The 20,252-nt window shown below is 37.6% G+C and overlaps 1 protein-coding gene across 3 annotated transcripts in view; it reads left to right on the forward strand.

Moving 5' to 3' along the window:
• The window catches only part of UTRN (utrophin), a gene marked incomplete at its 5' end in the record, with an annotated part of 369,309 nt that extends 350,123 nt beyond the window's left edge, over nt 1-19,186 (forward strand). For all 3 annotated transcript variants that reach the window (XM_084284598.1, XM_084284597.1, XM_084284599.1), the window contains 6 exons: nt 1,630-1,788; nt 2,157-2,400; nt 10,375-10,483; nt 11,933-12,019; nt 15,484-15,506; nt 17,027-19,186. In XM_084284598.1, coding sequence (XP_084140724.1) covers nt 1,630-1,788; nt 2,157-2,400; nt 10,375-10,483; nt 11,933-12,019; nt 15,484-15,506; nt 17,027-17,035 — 631 coding nt within the window. In that variant the 3' untranslated portion in view covers nt 17,036-19,186. The remainder of the gene's footprint in view (nt 1-1,629; nt 1,789-2,156; nt 2,401-10,374; nt 10,484-11,932; nt 12,020-15,483; nt 15,507-17,026) is intronic.
• Between the last annotated feature and the right edge of the window lie 1,066 nt (nt 19,187-20,252).

Here is a 20,252-nt window from a genome sequence, read left to right on the forward strand (position 1 = left end):
GCATAATAGAACTGCAGGAATCATTGTTTAATAGATCGGTGGATATTATGGTTTGCTCCTAGTAGTGGTGATGATTTTGTAAGGTCTTCAGTTATACAAACTTTTTGTTTGCAACTCTCATTTGTTCCTGCCATATGCATTTGCTCTAGTTCAGTTGTACACCCACAAGCTTTGAAAACAGATGAGTGCCTTTACCCCAAGAGCTTGATTTTATTTTTGAGAAAAAGACACAATACATTTGCATGGTCCATAAAGCACCTGATGTGTTTTACTTGTACATGCATTTATTTATAGATTATTTGTCACCACAGACAAAACTTCTGTTTCATCTCAGATATACATTTCTATATAACTGTTTTCACTATTTATTCGCCTGTACTTTTAGATATTTCATGATGTTAAATTGAGTGACAGGAAGTAAAACAAAAACAAACAAACAAAAAAACCTGAAGCAACAGAAAACTCTTGAAAAGCTCCATTTTTAATATTAAAAATACTTTGTATAGAGCAAACTTCCAATTTGTCATGTGTGCTTTCAAAAGTAGTAAGTACTTGAGGATACTTTTCATTATGTCAGACCACAGTCAGTTGAATGGCAGAATTCATAGCTACTTCTTTTCAAAAGTAGTACGAAAAAGCTCAGCACAAGAAAAATATTTTCAAATATAGAAAGCTCTCTTTTCTAAGCAGTATCTGAACACATACGCGTATATACCACTCTTGTTTTTGTCTCTGTTGTTGATCATGCCATACTTGTAGATCTACAGGATAAAGTTTGTAGGCACGATACTCACATATAACAAAGTATGCAGCTTCTGCTTTGTAGTCAAGTAGAGAAGAGAATTTAAAGGAAGATTTTCTTCAGCAATCATATTGCTATGATTCAGCAATAGTCTCTCTTAAAAGCATGAATAGCATGTTTTTCTGCTGATCACACAGAATCTGATGATTTATCCTTCAAAGCAGGCAAGCAAACTATTGTTAGGACGATGTATCTTTCACTATATATCAATCTCACAATACTATGGAGAAAAGCTAGCAACCAGGGAAGGAAGGCACGCCTATAAAAAGGCAAATGTATTTGGACATTATAGCATAAAAGTTTCAGGACTTTGGTATCTTCTCACCAGATGGTAATTTCTATGCGAGTCAGGAGGGAGATGATGTTATAAATTATTTTATTCCAGAATCTGTAAGGAGAGGGATATCTAACAACAGATAGCTTATTTGGTTTTATTTATTTTTAAGGCATTTCAAGTCAGTTATTTGCAGTTTATATTCTCAGATTCTTGCTTTCAATATTTCTTTATGAACCACCAGCCGTATTTGTCCTCCATATGTACATTAAAGTAAACTCATCTTTTACACTACTATCGATCAATCTTCTTTCTCCCGTGCATTGTATGTTTACGTGCTTTTTGCAGCATTTTTAGAAACAACTCATAAGAATCTGAATACAGTTTGCTGAGATACACATGTAATACCATAAATTCTGGCAGGCTTAATTCCTACTGTCTTAGTCCTTTCTCATAAACAAACAAACAAAACCCCTCAGCTTGACAAAGTTGTTTGCTCACATAATACATGTGTTACTGCTCTCTCTTTATCTGCATTATTTTATTGTTCTAGAGAGGACGAGCATGCTCTTATCCAGCAGTACTGTCAGACACTGGGAGGAGAGTCACCTGTGAGTCAGCCGCAGAGTCCTGCTCAGATTCTCAAGTCAGTGGAAAAGGAAGAGCGGGGAGAGCTGGAGCGCATCATTGCTGACCTTGAGGAAGAGCAAAGGTGTTATAAGCATGCTATCTGGTGTCTGAATTGTCATCTTATTGTTCGAGCTATGCATTTTCTATATACAGTTGTTGGAGAAGATAAGAAGAGATGCGGCTAGGACTCATGATTTCAACAAACCAAAAAAATCAGTCAAGGTGTATGTCATGTATTGCCTGACTCTGTTAGCTAGAAAAGTGTGAGTCAGTGATAAAATGCCATAGGTTCACCTCTACTTTGTTGTGTAGGTTTCTTTCATAAACTGCAAGTCAAGACATTGTCTTTGTATGAGCTGCTTGTGTTCTCTAGTTGGAGGTAATGATAACGATTGAAGAAGGTTTTTTTAATTGTTGATTGTTTCAACATTCTCCTCTTCAATTTACCAGGAGTCTGCAGATAGAATACGAGCAACTAAAGGAGCAACATCTTAGGAGAGGAATAAACCCTCTTGCATCACCTCCTGACTCTGTTGTGTCACCTCAGCATGCTTCTGAAGATGCTGAGCTCATTGCTGAAGCTAAACTCCTGAGGCAACATAAAGGTCGTCTGGAAGCAAGGATGCAAATATTGGAAGATCACAATAAACAATTGGAGTCTCAGCTTCACCGACTACGGCAGCTACTTGAGCAGGTAAATGTATACTCATATCTTTCCTGACATGTTTCTTCTACGTGATGGATTTCTTGGTGGAGCAAAGGTGGTAGAATTTTACTGCAGATATTCTCATCACATTAGTTTGCTCTGTTGCACTCAGTCATTTCTAGGGTGAAGAGGCGTTTTTCCTACTCTGTTGTAAACTATTGTGAAAGTCAAATCAGCACAAAATGATACAAGTGCTGGAGTGATGTCAGTAACTTACAAAGCTTACAAACAAGTGCACCAGTTTTTTTCCAAACTAAAAAATAGGGAAGAAAACATACCCTGTTCCAAGTAGTGCTAACAATTACACTCTGTATGTGACTTCAGCTTTCCAGTCTGTCCTTAAATTATTTGTTTATGGCCATGGTTAGTCACTGAAACATTTCTTAACATGCCAAAGATATGCCTAGTATGCAAAGGAGCAATTAATTCCATTAAAAAGTCCCATTCTTGAGTAGCATATTTAGAACAATAAGCTACATCAAAATTGTCCACTTAGAGATAAATGTTGCAGGCAAGAGCCTTTTAGCAAATCCCCATAGCTAGAGATTTTAGGTTCCCTTTGCTGGGAGAGAGAAATGTTTATTGTTTTTGAAGCCAGAACGTGGAATCTAGATTTAAAAAATAAATAAATAAAAAATAAATCTACAAGGTGTTGCATGAGAGGTTTGTACTACATTGTGTGTGGAAACTTGAATGATGAAGATAAATTTGTATGAATCTTTTTCTCATAACTAATTATTGCCATTGGGTTAGAGTCCAGTAAGGCAAATGATTCCTTCCTTCCATGAATCAGGTATGTATTTGAGGATTTAACTAAGAAAAGAAACAGGGTGCATAAAACAGGTATCAGAATGACCTGAATTCCTGCTGTAGATAGTACTTCTACCAAAGTGGTGAAGATTTGTTGTTGTTTCACTGGCTGACTTGGTCATTTTTCTAGGTAGTTTTGGCAGAATAGTATTAAGATGCATTTGCTCCAGTGGTTTACATACCCCTCTAGCTGAATTTTTTTGTTGTTACTGTCATTCTGGCATTTTCAGTCAGTATTTGAATAGCTTAAATATTTAACAGGGACAACGATTTGGTGCAACTGTTGATAACAATCATTCATGAAATAAATATCTTGGTAACTATAACCAAGATTAGGTGTTTCAAAGAACAGTTTAAAATATTCAAACAAACAGATGTAGAATAGAAACCCAGAAGTTCTGCCAAACCCACAGATAGTTTCAGTTTAATGTGTACAGCATGAAAATGCTCATCCTTTAAAACTTTTCTTTTCTAATGTAGTTGTGGCCAATTTATTAATAATATAATTTTGTATTCTTTTCAGTACCTTTATAACATTCTTAACAAGATCTCTAGGATATGCATTTGTGTTGTGGGGGTGGGAGGGGTGAGGGTAAAACAGCAGCATTTTCTTAGCAGTTCTACCTTTGGGATTTTTCTGTGCATTCTGCAACTTTCTGATAGGGTAAGGTAGAACTATAAGGACCTTTTGCAATATTTCTGATTGTTTAAACATTATTTGCTATATGCTGTTGCTCTTTTGCTTTTTCCTGTCTGTAATCTCCCTCCTCTTTGGGAGTCATGTTGGACTTCTGATTGCTCCATATGCCCTCCCAAAGGAGGGGAAGTTCCTATTTCTCTTCCGTCCTCTCCTAACGGAGTGGCTGGTATTAAGTCGAATATTTCAGAAGGTTGGCATTATTGCTTTTATAATATATCAGTGATTTTTCAATATGGCTTTCTAAACACATCCTTACTTTATTATTTAGTGCTTTTTTGACCTGCCACTAAGCACATTTTTAGCAAACTGTCTCCAAGGGTGCTGAAGCTACTCTGCTGAAGAGGATTCAGAAATTGTAAATAATTTCAAAATTTCAGAGTATGCTCTTTGGAACTTCTTGATATTGACATTAATATGGTTTTGAAGCAGCACTGTATCATGTTACTGCCCCCTTTAACTTTCTGGAAAAATGACCATTCTGCAGCATTTTGCAGTGGCATCTAGGCCATTCACAGTCTATGGAAGTCTTTGTATTGAAGATTTGGACATAAGTGCAAATGTCAAAATATATAACTGTAATTCCTCTAATAATAATTACTGGTATTAAAGGACACCGCTATCTATCTTACAGCAATTTCTTTGCCATGACTGGCATTTCGTGCTATCTCAGTTTCTCTCTTCTGCCAAACAACAAGTCTCTCTATTTCTTTTCTCCACTCAGCTTGCTGACTCTTGTTTACGTTAATAACATGAATCTAAAATACTGGGAATTTTTTTCTAAGAGATACAGCGTGAGTCTATCTGCGTACAAATATTTGGGTACAAAATTAATGAAACTTAGAAACTTTTCTACAGTAACTGTTTGAGCATTACAAGGTGTTACTTAGAGAGCACCTTCAACAGAAGTGTGCATGCATCCTCACTGCACATTTGCCTACTTTTGGTAACAATTCTGAGATTAACATACTATTTTTATTTTAGCAAGCCCAAAGGATTGGGAGCTGTCACATAGTGTTGCCATTTTGTCTGCCTGATTGATTATACTGCCAAAGAGGAAGGTGAAACAGAACTGGCATGTGACAGCTTTGATACCACAATTTTATGTTAATCATGTAGAAAAAAAAATCCATTTTCACTTTTCTTTATACAGCCCTTTCAGATACTGCTTGGGCAAAATAGAAATAAGACCTATTACGAAGAGCATTTAAAATCTACTTGAATTTTTCTTTGCTTGTCTGAACAAATGAAGTGAGGTTTCATATTGAACTTGATATTGAAGTTAATGAAAGCTAACATCATCTGTCAATGAATATATGATTGAACTGTAAGAAAATGTAAATAGGGGCTCTAGCTCCCTCTCCTGCTAAAAGCAGAAGAGTTTTAATAAAAGAGAAGAGGGGTGAGGTTTGTTGTGGTGTTTTCTTTTGTGTTTTTTTTTTGGTGGTGGTTGTATGTTTTATTTTGTGGCTGAAAGAATAAGCCTTGAACAAGAAGAAACAGCAGCAATGAATTTGGAAAGGGAATTTGCCAGCTTGAGGAATTTCAGCTTGCCTTTTTTTTTTTTTTTTTTTTTTTTTTTAATACTAAAAGGAACAGAAGTCTAGGGAACAGTTACAGTTTATAATATCACAGTACAATTTGGGTGATAATTTCTTCCTTATGGAATTGAGTAATATCACAGAATTTCTAGGTTGGAAGAGACCTCAAGATCATTGAGTCCAACCTCTACCTAACGCTAACAATCCCCACTAAACCATATCCCTAAGCTCTACGTCTAAACGTCTTTTGAAGACTTCCAGGGATGGTGACTCAACCACTTCCCTGGGCAGCCTGTTCCGGTGTCTAACAACCCTTTCGGTAAAGAAGTTCTTCCTAACATCTAACCTAAAACTCCCCTGGCTCAACTTTAGCCCATTCCCCCTCGTCCTGTCACCAGGCACGTCTATCCCTTAACCTACAGTTTGAGCTCTTGGGAAAGACACTAGCAGGAGCTATGGAGAAGTAAAGCATTGTTGATAAAAATTGGTTAAAATAAATATCTCTCTTGAAATGCTTTAAAAACCTTTGTAATGCAGAGAAATCCTTCAGTTTCAGAGTTTTCTGGAGAAGAACGTATTTGTCCCTTTGTATCTTTATTTGGTTTTGCATAAAAATAAATTTGTCATCTCTCAGAAACTGCAGTTGGAAACTTTCCCGATGTTTCTGCCTTAAGGATTGTCTGCCAGGTTGTTTTGAATAAGAATGCCTGAAATTCATGATGCCTAGAAGGGGCTGATGATGGAAGTGATCAGATTTTGTGGGTGTTTTTCAACTTGGGGTCAAGTAGCACATGATTGTATTGAGTTTTGATTCTACAAGTTCTTGGTGCTCATTAGGTCCCAGTTGACTGGCGGCTAGCAAATGTGACACCCATCTACAAGAAGGGCCGGAGGGCAGACCCGGGAAACTACAGGCCTGTCAGTTTGACCTCAGTGCCAGGGAAGCTCATGGAGCAGATCCTCCTGAGAGTCATCACGCAGCACTTGCAGGGGAAGCAGGCGATCAGGCCCAGTCAGCATGGGTTTATGAAAGGCAGATCCTGCTTGACGAACCTGATCTCCTTCTATGACAAAGTGACGCGCTGGGTGGACGAGGGAAAGGCTGTGGATGTGGTCTACCTTGACTTCAGCAAGGCTTTTGACACCGTCTCCCACAGCATTCTCCTCAAGAAACTGGCTGCTCTTGGCTTGGACTGGCGCACGCTTCATTGGGTTAGAAACTGGCTGGATAGCCGGGCCCAAAGAGTCGTGGTGAATGGAGCCAAGTCCAGTTGGAGGCCAGTCACTAGTGGCGTCCCCCAGGGCTCGGTGCTGGGGCCGGTTCTCTTTAATATCTTCATCGATGATCTGGACGAGGGCATCGAGTGCACCCTCAGTAAGTTCGCAGATGACACCAAGTTAGGTGCGTGTGTCGATCTGCTTGAGGGTAGGAAAGCTCTGCAGGAGGATCTGGATAGGCTGCACCGATGGGCTGAGGTCAACTGCATGAAGTTCAACAAGGCCAAGTGCCGGGTCCTGCACCTGGGGCGCAATAACCCCAAGCAGAGCTACAGACTGGGAGAGGAATGGTTGGAGAGCTGCCAGGCAGAGAAGGACCTGGGAGTGATGGTGGATAGTCGGCTGAATATGAGCCAGCAGTGTGCTCAGGTGGCCAAGAAGGCCAACGGCATCCTGGCTTGTATCAGGAACAGTGTGACCAGCAGGTCTAGGGAGGTGATCGTCCCCCTGTACTCAGCTCTGGTGAGGCCGCACCTCGAGTACTGTGTCCAGTTTTGGGCCCCTCGCTACAAGAAGGACATGGAGATGCTTGAGCGGGTCCAGAGAAGGGCGACGAAGCTGGTGAGGGGCCTGGAGAACAAGTCCTACGAGGAGCGGCTGAGGGAGCTGGGCTTGTTCAGCCTGGAGAAGAGGAGGCTCAGGGGCGACCTTATCGCTCTCTATGGGTACCTCAAGGGAGGCTGTAGTGAGGTGGGGGTTGGCCTGTTCTCCCACGTGCCTGGTGACAGGACGAGGGGGAATGGGCTTAAGTTGAGCCAGGGGAGTTTTAGGTTAGATGTTAGGAAGAACTTCTTCACTGAAAGGGTTGTGAGGCATTGGAACAGGCTGCCCAGGGAAGTGGTGGAGTCACCATCCCTGGAAGTCTTCAAAAGACGTTTAGATGTAGAGCTTAGGGAAATGGTTTAGTGGGGACTGTTAGCGTTAGGTCAGAGGTTGGACTCGATGATCTTGAGGTCTCTTCCAACCTAGAAAATTCTGTGATTCTGTGATTATGTAGCCTTAGATGAGAGCCTATGACTTTTCTGTACCTCAGTTTCTTTTCCAGTAAAATTTGAGTTCTTTCCTGGTAAAACTGCTAAATTGTATAAATACAACTGTAGCCTCACAATTATTTTGCATTAAACTTTGTTCAGTACCTGATTATTAACGTGTTTTTCTAATGCAAGAGCCCTTCCCTTGCTGCTCCAAACTCTATTACTCATCTGCTGAACTGTATGGTCTTTCCTGACTTTGTAAGAAAAGGATTTGGGTTTTGTTTGCCTTTTCTTGTTGTTGTAGTCATTGGAATTAGGCAGTGTAACATCAGTATATTTAAATGAAAATGAAGTCATTATACGTTGGCCTCTGATTAGAAAAGGATGTGTTTTAAAAAATAAAAAATATATTAAAAAAAAAAAATCCAGCTGCAATGTTTCATTCTGACTGCTGCAGCAATGTAATATATATCAACGTAAAGTATTCCAGGACGTTTTATTTGCTCCCAATTAAACAACCATTAGAATCCTTATGCTCTGTGGTTGTTTTTTTTTTGTTGTTGTTTTTGTTTTTTGTCATTTGCAACAGCATTCCTAAGTGGCACTAAATAACCTTCACTACTAATTTGTCATTTAAATTTGTAGGCATCTCCTTTCTATCCTAATTAATCTTGACTTTGCAGTGCCCCTTCCTCCTTCAGTCATCTCTGCATCATTTGTTCATGATTTGCTTCAAGAGGGGTAGAAATCTAGACAATTTGCAAGCCTGCATTTTAGATTATTCGAATTCCCTCCATCCATCTAGTTGTGGCATGGGCAAGCAGCTACTTTGCTGCCACAAAGTTAGCCACTAAAGCTGACCTTGTTGTTCTATATTGAAGTAACTCAACCCTTGGAGAGTTTGCTTCAGCTCTTTCTCTCTAAACTCTTCTTATACAGAGGTTGCTGGCTATACCGAATGATCTGGGATTAGTTACCCCAGGCTTGGTGCATTTTAAATTGCCAAACTCATTCTACTTAGACCTTGTGACTGGTTGAAGCCTGTTAGTGAATAACAAACTACTCAATAGGCATTCACTATTCATACGGGTGTCTTGATGGTAAAATCTTTGGCTAGCTTGAAAGCATTTCCATTTTAATTTGTCTTCTAAATGCAGAGCAATCTTTCTTGATTTATTCTTTTACTCAAATCTGAAAGTTGGTATTGTCATACTGAAAGAGAGATGAGATTCGGAGGAGAAAAACAGGTCTGCTGAATGCTCAAGGGAACATTTCCTTCTATTTCTCATCACTGTGTGCAAGAAGAAGTATCTTTCATTGTTCAACAATTTGCAGTTTTTTGTTTTTTTTTTTTTAACTTGAAGTTGTAAAAAATTGAATGTTGCACTTAAGGCTGTGAGCTGCAAAGGAACAAAGATGTGCACAAATCAGTTGTTCTGTATATTCCTTCTGCATTGAGTCTCATGGCTGTTTTAGATACTTTTTCAGTCTCAGAAAGAAAGTCTTAAAAATAATGTTATTTTGGTATTACTTTTGTATCTGCTCTTGACAGATTTAGTTAAATAATATGCTCTTTAAACTGTTCAGAAGCTTTTTGATGATTTGCAGTCAAAAAGATAAATGATAGTGGCAACATTTTCAGCTCAGATTATGTAATTGCCTCAGATGTAAATGCCTTTTCACATGCTTCTGGCTTTCCGGAACAATCAGTTTTGGAGCTTAAATATTGTGTAACTCCTCTCTTCTTCAAAGGATTTCGTACAAGAAAGAAGGGAAATGCTTGTGCAAGATACCTTCCAATATCTCTGAGTTGTTAAAGTGAAGAAGTCTTATGATCTTTTCTTTTGTGTCCACACATATATACATAATCTCAAACACATACATGACCACAACTAAATGAAATACAGACCTTCAGTGTTTGAAGTTGTTCAGGTGAATTTAGGAATCAGACAGGCTTACCTACAACACGGTTTTCAAAGTACATAGATTTCTGGAAATTACATAGTAAAACTTTTTTTTTTTTTTCTTTTTTCTTTTTTTTTTCCATATCTGACGTCCTCTGCACTGCTGCAAAGCAGCATCAGCAGGAGTGATTGATGATAGCTCCTCCTTTTTAGATTTCACAGTTCTCCTGAATCTTGTCTTTGGCGTGATTGTGAAGGAGTTTAGTAAAATTGTTTCTGGTTTGAACAGGTGTTTTTAAGCATGATCAGTCACCTTACCTTCCTAGGGCAGCTTGTCTGACTGGTCTGTGTGTGTATCTGCTGTGTGTGAACATACGCATATGTACATACAAGCAAACCCAACCCCAGTAATACTATTTTATAGTCTTTTGGTGTAGCTCAACAGAAAGCCTCATCAGTCTGTTTGAACTAAACTGTGTTTCTGTGGTACACGCTTGCAGCTGAACGCTGTTTTTAACAAGATGGCTGTTAGCTGCTGTCTCATAAGAATTACACTTAAGTCTAAATTTTTGTCTTCAAGTTGTCCCTGATAGTTGTATAGACCTAAGCCAACTTTTTATTGTTTAGAGAGAAAACAAGAAAGAGTACCAAAAAGAAAAGAGGGAAGGAGGGGGGAATCAAGATGACCATATACAAACCCACACTTCAATTCTGTAGACATAATTTACATAAATTATATCTTCTTGTCTTTCCTGTAGCCTGAGTCAGACTCCCGGGTTAATGGCGCCTCCCCCTGTGCTTCACCCCAGCATTTGGCCCTTGGCTACCCGCTTGAGCAAGAGACAAGCTCGCAGTTTCATCAGACAGGTGAGTGTTTGATCAGATAACTTGCCGTGTGGGTCTGAAGCTGATTACTGAATAGTTTTATTTGCATCTTTCTGAAATGGTTTACCAATAAAAATAGAAAAAAGATCTTTGTGATGCTACTGGGAGCAGTACTTAATGCAGCTGGAACTGCTGCTTCCCCACACCTGCAAATAGCTGCGGTATCTCAAGGATCCATGTGACACTGAATTATGGATTTCTTGGTCCCATCCATTTTGAACTATCAAATTTACTAGGCTAATCCATCCTCACTGAATGGAGAACCAGATTGCATTGGAGTGAAACGACCAACAGCTGTTTGTCGTACAGTACATGCATGCAGCCAAGTAATCTGACAGATAAAGGAACAAATATCCAAAAACATATAATCAAACTTTCCTAATGGCTGCTTTAAAAATTCATGTGCTCATCCTGGTACTTTGATGACCCCACCCCTCAAAGGCTTCACATCTTTAGGAATTATTTAGTATTTAGTAATATAGCCACTGCACATCAGAGGATTTCTCTCTGAAAGATTACTTTAAATTCTCCAATAGCAGAACTCATTAATTCCACTGGGAATTAGCAGAAATAATTACAGACCATTGAATGTTCAAAATTTGGAGAAAAAATAACCAATTTTTCTCAAATTATCTAAGTGTAATTTCATCCCTATGTTTCTTTTCAAGCCTTTGTGTTACAGATTTTTAAAAAAAATCTGTGGAAAGACAAAAATTCTCTTGCGTACTGAAAAGTTTTCATTCAGCATGGGCATGTGTTATTGCTATAAATTATTGGAAAAAAATGCAAAACTTCTCTGTTTGATTTAATGCAATGGCAGATTTATGAGTGAGGCTGTCTAATAACAGAGCCAGTTGTATTTCCTAACCATTCAATTTGCTAATTTTAATCAGCCTTTAAAAAACATCGTGGCAAGGAGGATTTCGACACTACTGAAACCTCTGCTTCCAATGGAATAAACACTGCCTGAAAATTATTTATTTATTTATTTAAAAACAAGTTTTATATTCAGTTTGGAAGTTACATGATAAATCATCTTAGAAAAAAAAAAAAAAAGAATACTAATTGAGCAGCTACTGAGTACAGTTCCTCCATCTTGATGACCTTTTACTTAACTGTAAATTCTCATATATTGGTCCTTGTTGGCAATTCCTTCTAGTTAAATCTTGGGTGCAATTGCTGAGCTTTAATAACGGAGAAATTCTTTATGCTGCAAATCAGTAATTCAACTTTCACCTCCTCTCCCAAGGCTGGCAATTATCAATGACAGTTCCTGCACGTTAAATTACAAAGGCTTCAGTTAGTGGTTTCCCTTGAAATTTAAAGCAATATTTAAATGGATGGTTGGATGAGAATGCTTCTCAGAATGTTGTCATCTGTTTTTTTGTTTTGTTGCTAAATTCATTGCTCTTTTTGTTGCCATATCTGCAGATGACTTGTTAGTTCCACCTCATGATACCAACACAGATCTAACAGATGTTATGGAGCAAATCAACAGCACATTTCCAGCTTGCTGCTGTAAGTGTAACAAATTATGTCTCTGAGAATAGTATTGAATTTGAGGTGGACTAAAGAAGAAAACAGTCATTCCCATGGTACTGACTAAGAAAAAATCTTCTCTCTGATAAGATTTCTTGTCAAGATATACAAGCTACATACTTCTTTTCTTTAAGGTTGTTCAACATACACTGTGAGGAGAAAAAAATAATCTTGTGTTTTAAATGACAATTATTCACTATAAGAAAAGTCTGTCACTCCATATAGAATGTTCATCTGTGTCTGCACAAGGGAAAAGACAGCTAGAGTCCCGTTTGCTGCTGATATAAACCCTATGTAGAACTGCAGTGAATGTAAATTCAGAAATTTTGAAAGCTGCTTCTCTAATATAAATTGAAAGAAATGCTGCAGGCTACAGTAGGGACCATAGCCCAATTCTGAGTCCCCGAACTAATTACTGACGTAGTTACTAAACTAATTGGCCAGAGGAAATAACTGTTAACCACAGCACATAACACCTTTCCCTACTTAAATACATTGAAAGTTAATATTTTATTAGGTGTCTATTAAAGTAAAACCAGGTAGCTTCATAAGCATGGCTTGTATCAGCTGATATACATTCCCGTTGATCCTGTTCCTTGCAGGGTGTCACTGCCCTTACAAAAATGAGTAGCTATCTTTCTGGTTCCACCAGTATTTCATATAGATTGGTGGTTTTGGCAGGGATGGGATGAAGTGACAACTTCATTATTTAGTGTACTTTTTTTACATACATACATAACGTATATATTTTCACCTTCACATCTTCTGCCTTAGCAAATGAGTAGGGAAATCTATGATACATTACTATACTTTCAACAGTTCTTTAAAATGAAGTGTAATAGTCAGTTCAGTATGTTTTAAAAGGCACAAGTAAGGGTTAGGTGTTTCTGCCCAGTCCTTCTTGAAGCATTGGAGCTCTATTCTATTCTATCCTGTTTCGAAAACTCAGTGAACCCTGTTAAAATACTTCTTTTATCTCTTGTATATATGTTATCTGAGAAGGGCTACATCAGAGAAGATGGTCTTTCCACATTTTGAGAAAGTAAATTAGTATTTAGTGATAGACGTTTTGTTTCAGCTATCCCTTGATGTTTTCATTGAGTTCAGTAGTTCATAGCCCACTGCATTATAAAATCCTTAGATTTGATTTTAAGGAGCATCTCGTCTTGAAGCCAACATCTAGTGGAGCTACTTAGCACAACTCAGGGGTGTGTTTTGTGTATACAAATAAAGAGAAAATGCAAACAAATTATTAATTCTTGTTTTTGCAAATTTCTGTCTGGCACGTATAAGCAGTATAGCAGCTACTGGACATTTGGTCCAAGTGAATTTACAACAAATTTGTAGAAATACTTTGCCTACCCCCAGCTGTCAGGGGAGAAGAAAAATAACATCTCTGAAAAAAGGTGCTTTCCACTAACAGTGTAAATTTAAAGTAGTTTAAAATATTTGCTTTTTTTGAAAGTAGAAGGGATATTTTCTTGTGCACTGCCAGCATTTTTGTTTAATTTCTGTCTCCTGAATTAAAAGAAGTATTGTATACCACTGGGAACAGGTCAAACACAGAGGCTATGGAGTCTCCAGCCTTAGAGGATGTCAAGGCTATTGTTGGCAGCAGTCCTGCTTTGAGTGAGAGGTTGCACTAGATGACCTGCAGTGACCAGCCAATGTTGCTGTGGCTTTCTGAATGAAATTTCATCATAAAAATTAAAGGTCACAATAGAAGGCTTTTCATGACTGATAGAGTTTCAGGTCAATCTTTTTTAAAGTAGTGATAAAAAAGATACTAAAAATACTGCCTGCCAGCCTTCTCCAGTGCTCCTGAGTCACTCTGCACACTGTTCATCGCTTTGTTCTCTCTGACTTCACAATAATATCAGAGAACTTACCATCTTCTTGGGATGCTCTGGATATCTGAGTGCTTAGGCTCCAACAGTAGTATTGCAATGTTCTATGTATGCGTCTACTGCTTTAACATTTAAGGCCTCACAGCACAGTGGATATCTCTTTTCAAAACCTCTGCAAGGTAGGGGAATGACAGCATGTTCATCTTGACTTCTTGTGTCTTAATATGGAAGAAACAACAGGGACCAAGATTTGCAGCTGTTCATTGTGGGACATATTGGGAGGTATGAAGAGCACTCTCAGTATGGGGCCTATAACTCAGTTGTTCAGCTCTGGACATGCCTGATGGCATGAATCTTAAATTCCCCTTAAAGAGTGACAAATTCAAAGAGGGTAGGTCAAAAGCTTTTCAGCTTAATGGTTGATATACATTCCCCAGAGTTTAGAAATGGGGTTTTGAGTTCTTGTTTATTGAACAACAAGGGAAAAAAGAATCCAGTTACGTCAGTCATGGGAATGTTCATTTTTGGGTGGTTTAAACCTGTGGTCTGTTGAGCCCTGGGAGCTTGTGGACTACTTCCAAAAGGGCAGAGAAAGACCAGTTCACATACTGTGCATAATTCTGTGCAGATTTCTTCATGCTGTTGTTTGTTTGTTTTTCTGAAGAATAAATCAGGAGGAGATAGTTGTCTTGCTACAGACTGTACAGGACACTTCTGTAAAGTGCATTAAAAGAAACAGGGGGAAAAAAAGTGGCCTGAAACTACAAACCCCAGAGTATTCTTGGGTCAGAATCCCATGGGACCCTAAGGAACAGTCACTATTTGTTGTTACTGTTATCGTTCCATACAAAACATGTTGGAAGAGTTCTGCATAGTCAAAGTGACAGTCACAGTATATCAGGCTTTTCAGAAAGATTCCTTAAACTTCCCCAATGTAACTTCAAGATAGCCAAGCAAGAGTAGAGAAGTGTCTCATTTTTTAACCTGTATCAACTGCTTCATCGCAATAAAATAAGTAAGCAGGCAACTTGCAAACTTAATGCAGTAAAACAAATGGGGAGAGAGCAAATATGTACTGTTAACACTTGAGGTAAAGGTTCCAAGTTTTGTATTCTCTTGTTTTTTCCTCTTACGTTACAGTCTTTTATCCCTCCAGGCAGTTCTTGTTTTAGGTCTCTGACCATTCACTGTCTTCATCCTTTTTGAATGAAAGGTCTAAAATGTCATGGCTATTATTGCAATACAGATAATATCAGTAATATTTAATGGCATACCAAGCTGATCTAGTATGATTCATATTTTTTGAACAGACAGTATTATAATAAAGCACTTTGTATGGTCACAGGTATTGAAAAGGGAAAAATATAATCTGTATTCATAACACTTTAAATTTATTACAGGAAAACTTGTGAAGAAAATTATGTCTAGACCATTACAACACTCTTGTACTTAAACGTTGTTTGTGTTTGTTTGTTTTTAAGATAAAATCTTTCTGTTCTTCTATAGTAAATATTTTCTTTTTACTGCCTTTGTTTTATACTACCAAGATGCAGAATCATGTCAATTTCTAACTTTCTTTTGTTTTTCTATTTGCAGCAAGTTTCACTGGCAGGCCACAGGTATGAGACATGTTCACGTATTTGTATAGTCATTGGAATTGAAGTTCAGACATTACCAAAGGCTCTGCAATGTGCTGTTCTGGGATGCTGACCACATGGAATCAGCTGAAAATGGCTGGGGACAATTAGTTTCAAGCCAGCATCAGTTCTGCAAGATCAAAGCTGGTTCTTGCAACAACATCCCTATGTGCTTGTGCCCTGGTACCCATAGCTCCAGTTCCATGAGTGTCTACAGTTCAAGACCTGCAAAGCATCTTAGGCATTAAATTAAGCTGCCTTCTTTTGTTAGGCAACCACTTTACAAACTCAAAGCAGGTATTTGGCTAATTTCACAGTTCACAAAAAAATGTGGAAATCAATCTGGTATTTAGATACTAATGAGTTCTTGAAACTCTACCTGGTATGAATCATCAATTAAGCTTATTTTATAAGCAAGAGAAATAGGAAGAAATACTTGCTATAGGATTTGGTTGATATTAGAGAAAATTTATGACAAATAAGGAACAATTTAATCTTGTGTCACTGCAGAATTCTTGAAAAATTTAATTGCTAAATAAGTCTTAAAAACTAGCACAACTTGCTATGGGCTAGGTTTCAGAAGAATGAAGTGATAGGCAGAGTCCATTTACTCCCCTAAATTGCTTCACCTTGTCTATTAATCCACAGGTTGCGAGGTCAGACCTCCCTACAGAGAGTATCTAAAATTTCAGAAATATTGCTCAACAAACATTTTAGTGGACTGTAATATCCTGTGTTAGTAAGATTGCCCACTCCGACAGGAATTTCTGAAGGGAATGGGATGAATTGTGCCCTGCCCAAAGTGACTCAGACTTAGGGCTTCAGTGTCTTAATAAAGTACACTAGTGAATTAAACTAATGTTTTTCAGAAATCCTTCCTGTAACCAGGCGTAGTGATAGCTTTCAGTGTTCTCAGTGATTAATATTAATCTTCATAAAAAAGCATTTGATTTTTTAGATGCAGAATGATTCCCAACTGATCTCATGCCTGAAATACACCATTCCAGAGCCATTTAAGAAGGGATATTTCCCCATTTTGCAGAGAACAGAATCCTGAAACAGGAGCCTGGAAATAAGCATCACATTTTAAGGGGATGAGTCCAAATCCTGGTTGTGCGTACTCTGCATTTTTACCACTGAGGATTTGGATAGAACAGTAGTTAGCCTACACTTTTTTTTTTTTTTTTTTTTTTTTCCTGTGGGTACACAACAAGGAAAGCATGTAAGTTATATTTACTGCTCTGTAGTCCATAACATCCTTTGGGCTTTACTCAGCAAGAATTTTAAATGCTGCAACACAGTAAAATGAGGATTCTCTTAACTACATGCCTCAGTGATTTGCTGAGTCTTGTGACAATACATCTAAATTTTTAAAGTATAGGGTTTTTTTGGTAAAATTACACGCGAGTCCTTAACTGAACCAAGTCCAGAGTATTTAGATCTCTCTTTAGAGGACTGTGCATGCTAAACAGTACTGACATGATTATTTCTCATCATTACAGGCAATGTGAAGTGCTCATTTGGACGTCAACCAGTGCTTCTTGATGTGCAGTACAGCCCTTTTCTACAAAACGCCAATCGCGAGTTCCACTTCATCAGAAGGCTGCATGGGACCTTGGGACATGCTGTTCAATTTGACTGCGTGTTCTACTTGAAATAGTAAAACACTGAATACCCAAAGATGAGGATGTTGTTTTTATAGTATTGTTTTTTTCTTCTTCTTCCCTTTCTATGCAACTGTAAATTAATGAGCAGTGGAGTATTTGTCACTGATTTGTATAAATATACAGCCGCGGGAAAAGGGGCAGGGGCTTTATATATGTTCTTTTTGATAATCGTAAAGAGAACTGCTAAGGAGTTTGGAGCAAAATGTTACATTTATACATTCCTTTCAGCTCTTTGCTTTTACATTGTAAAATATCCTCAGTTACGTTCTCACACATTTAATATTCTGTATGGATTATTTATATGCTAACCATCTGACCACACAGACTCCAGAATTATTCTTGATTTATTTTCAGGATTGACATATGAAGTTCCCATGATTTGCTTTATTGTAACTGTTTAACTAAAATTGCCATTGAGTACAAGCTACAGTATTTTAACTCCATTAAACAAGGTAAACTCTAATTTCAAGTCATATAATCATGCACCAAAATGGCATTTTTAACATTCTTTTAGTTATTTCCAGCCAACACACTCCATTTGGAGGATTATTGTTTTTAAGCCTTACTTTACTTTGAATCAGGAGATAGCTAAAAAGAGGACTTAGATGATAGTTTAAGTTGTTTTTAGTAAGGTCTAAGTTAGTGTAATCTTGTCCAACTTTGGAGACAAAGCTTTGCTGTTCCCTGCTGTGCCAAACTTGTTTTAAGTTCTGGAATTTACAGTCTGTGAACTAAAGCTCATTTCCGTGAGATCCCCTTCTGATAATCTAAACACACCAGTCTTTTATCTGCCTCTTGTAAATGAAGAGACAATTAGAAAGCCTTTTCCAATACTATTAGTGATGGAACGTTTTCTTCAAAGCTGCAGTGCTCTTAGATGTTATCATGTGGCATTGTAATCTTGCAACTCATCTTTATCTTTGAAATCATTTATTTATGTACTTCAAGTAGGGATAATTATGGGAAAGTTATGTCACTGATCAGCTGATCTCTAGTTTTAAAATAATCATAAGATTTTAATGCCTTCATGGGGTTTACAATGCTGCATGGACACTTGATTTAATTTCAGGACATACCTTTAATTCGTAAAACTGCATGCAATATATTTCATGTATAGTGGAGAAAAATGATACTATGTTGTTCTTGATTATTACTGAAGAAAAAGAGTCTCAAAATGGTATTGGAAGAGTTATATATTTTGTACCAAAAGATGCTAGAGGACTTTAAAACAGAAAGTCGGGAATTTCTAGTGTTTTTGTGAAGTGGTGCCAACTAGATTGTTCTGCACCCACAGTACTTACTCCTGGACTGCTGCTGCTGCTCAAGGCACAGTGATTTGGGCACAGTGTTGACCACATTCTAGTGTTGGCTCCAGTGCCAGTTCTTTCTGAACCCTTTGGCAAATTATTTAACCACTCTGCCTCTGTTTTCCCATCTGTAAAATGAGGATTGATAGTACTTACCTCTCAAAGGTGTTGTAGAGCTTAGTGTCTGAAAAGCTCTATATAAATGCTAAGTATTATTCTGGATTGAGCAGGGCGAAACTGTCAGGGAGGGAAGAGAAGATGCTGGCTACTATAAATGCTTCATCTATTAAAAAAGTAGCATAGTTATTCTGAGAAGAAAAACAAATACATTTTACAGAAGAGGAAAGCCATGACCACCTTTCTACCTCAGACCTATCTTCATGAGTAGTATTGGAAATAGCTTTATATTCTGTTCTCTGCAAAGTACTTTGCTTTTATCAAGCTTATGTCATTCTCTAAGCAAAGAATCCTTAAAAATAACCCACCAAATAAGTAAGTAAAAAAAAAAAAAAGTCTCATTAGTGAATTTGGTGGCTTTTATTTTTGTTCTGAATATGAGGTTATGTATAAAGTTGTTTTTCTGCCTGTGTTTGTATGCATCCTTTGTCCTCTGCTGCCAAGTAAATGCTACTTCAAACACTACATTGTAACATTCTTCCTCTGAGACAATAATAAATAAAAGGAATATATTGCAATAAAATGAGTAGTAGTATAAGTTCTTTCAAGTTTTGTGGTCTTCAAGGATGGCACTTCTCATTGCTACATCTTGTCATTTTCATTCTGAAGAGAACTTATTTTAAAACAGTAGTGCTGTATCAGTCTATTTCTACACACTAGCATTTTGGAGTGTGGTTTTCATTTATATAAGTGAGATAAAACACTTTTTTTCCCCATGGGTCTGTGCATATCTTCTCTAGTGTTCCATCTTTAGTCTGAAATCCTTCTCAGCTGCCTGACAGATTTTAAATTTGACCAACTGAGAAGCAGACTGCTTTTATGTAAAAAATGTTATGTATACACATTACAAAACAGCAATAATACATGAAGCTCTGTCAAATATTAGAACTGTAAATTAGTCTACAAGTTTCAATGCCATTCAGTCAACATGCTCAGCTGAAACACAGTATTAGGTATTCACTTAGGTATTCACTTACTTTCTAGCCCTACCATGTGCTGATTTTAGGTGTTTGCATTAAGCTTTTGTTAATGAGTGTGTTAGAATTACTTTGCTTAAAGGAGGAAAAAAGAAAGTCCACAGCCCTAACAATTTTGTTTCCCAATAATAAGCTGGCACTATTTTCATGTGTAGTAATTTTTTTATTTTTTTTTTCAAAGTAACAATTTAAAATATAAGTGTCAGTAAGGGCATTTTCCCTCATTTTGGAAAAGGATGCTTAACAAATAAGTTATAGGAAAAAATCAGATAGTTTCAGCAGTTAACAAGGAATATGATTATAGAAATAGCAATATCTTGAGTCAAATTACATTCTGTGTTCATAACAGTAAATGTATCGAGAAGGAGAGTGGTAGATTAAAGAATCTATAAAACCACAAACTCTTAAAGAAAAAAAGGTATGACTTTTACACCCTCTGTGCCCTAATCGCTAAGTGCCAGAGCTCTGTATCACTTTGATGTGCCGTGGGGAACCCCACAGCTTAAAGCCACGCTTCAGTATGTGCCACGAAGGGCCTAGGGGATTAGAGCAGCACCCACTTCTCACCAGATTGTTGTGGGGCTTTTCTTGGGGTTGGGG

This window comes from Netta rufina, assembly GCF_964035555.1.
Source record: "Netta rufina genome assembly, chromosome: 3".
Lineage (NCBI taxonomy): Eukaryota > Metazoa > Chordata > Aves > Anseriformes > Anatidae > Netta > Netta rufina.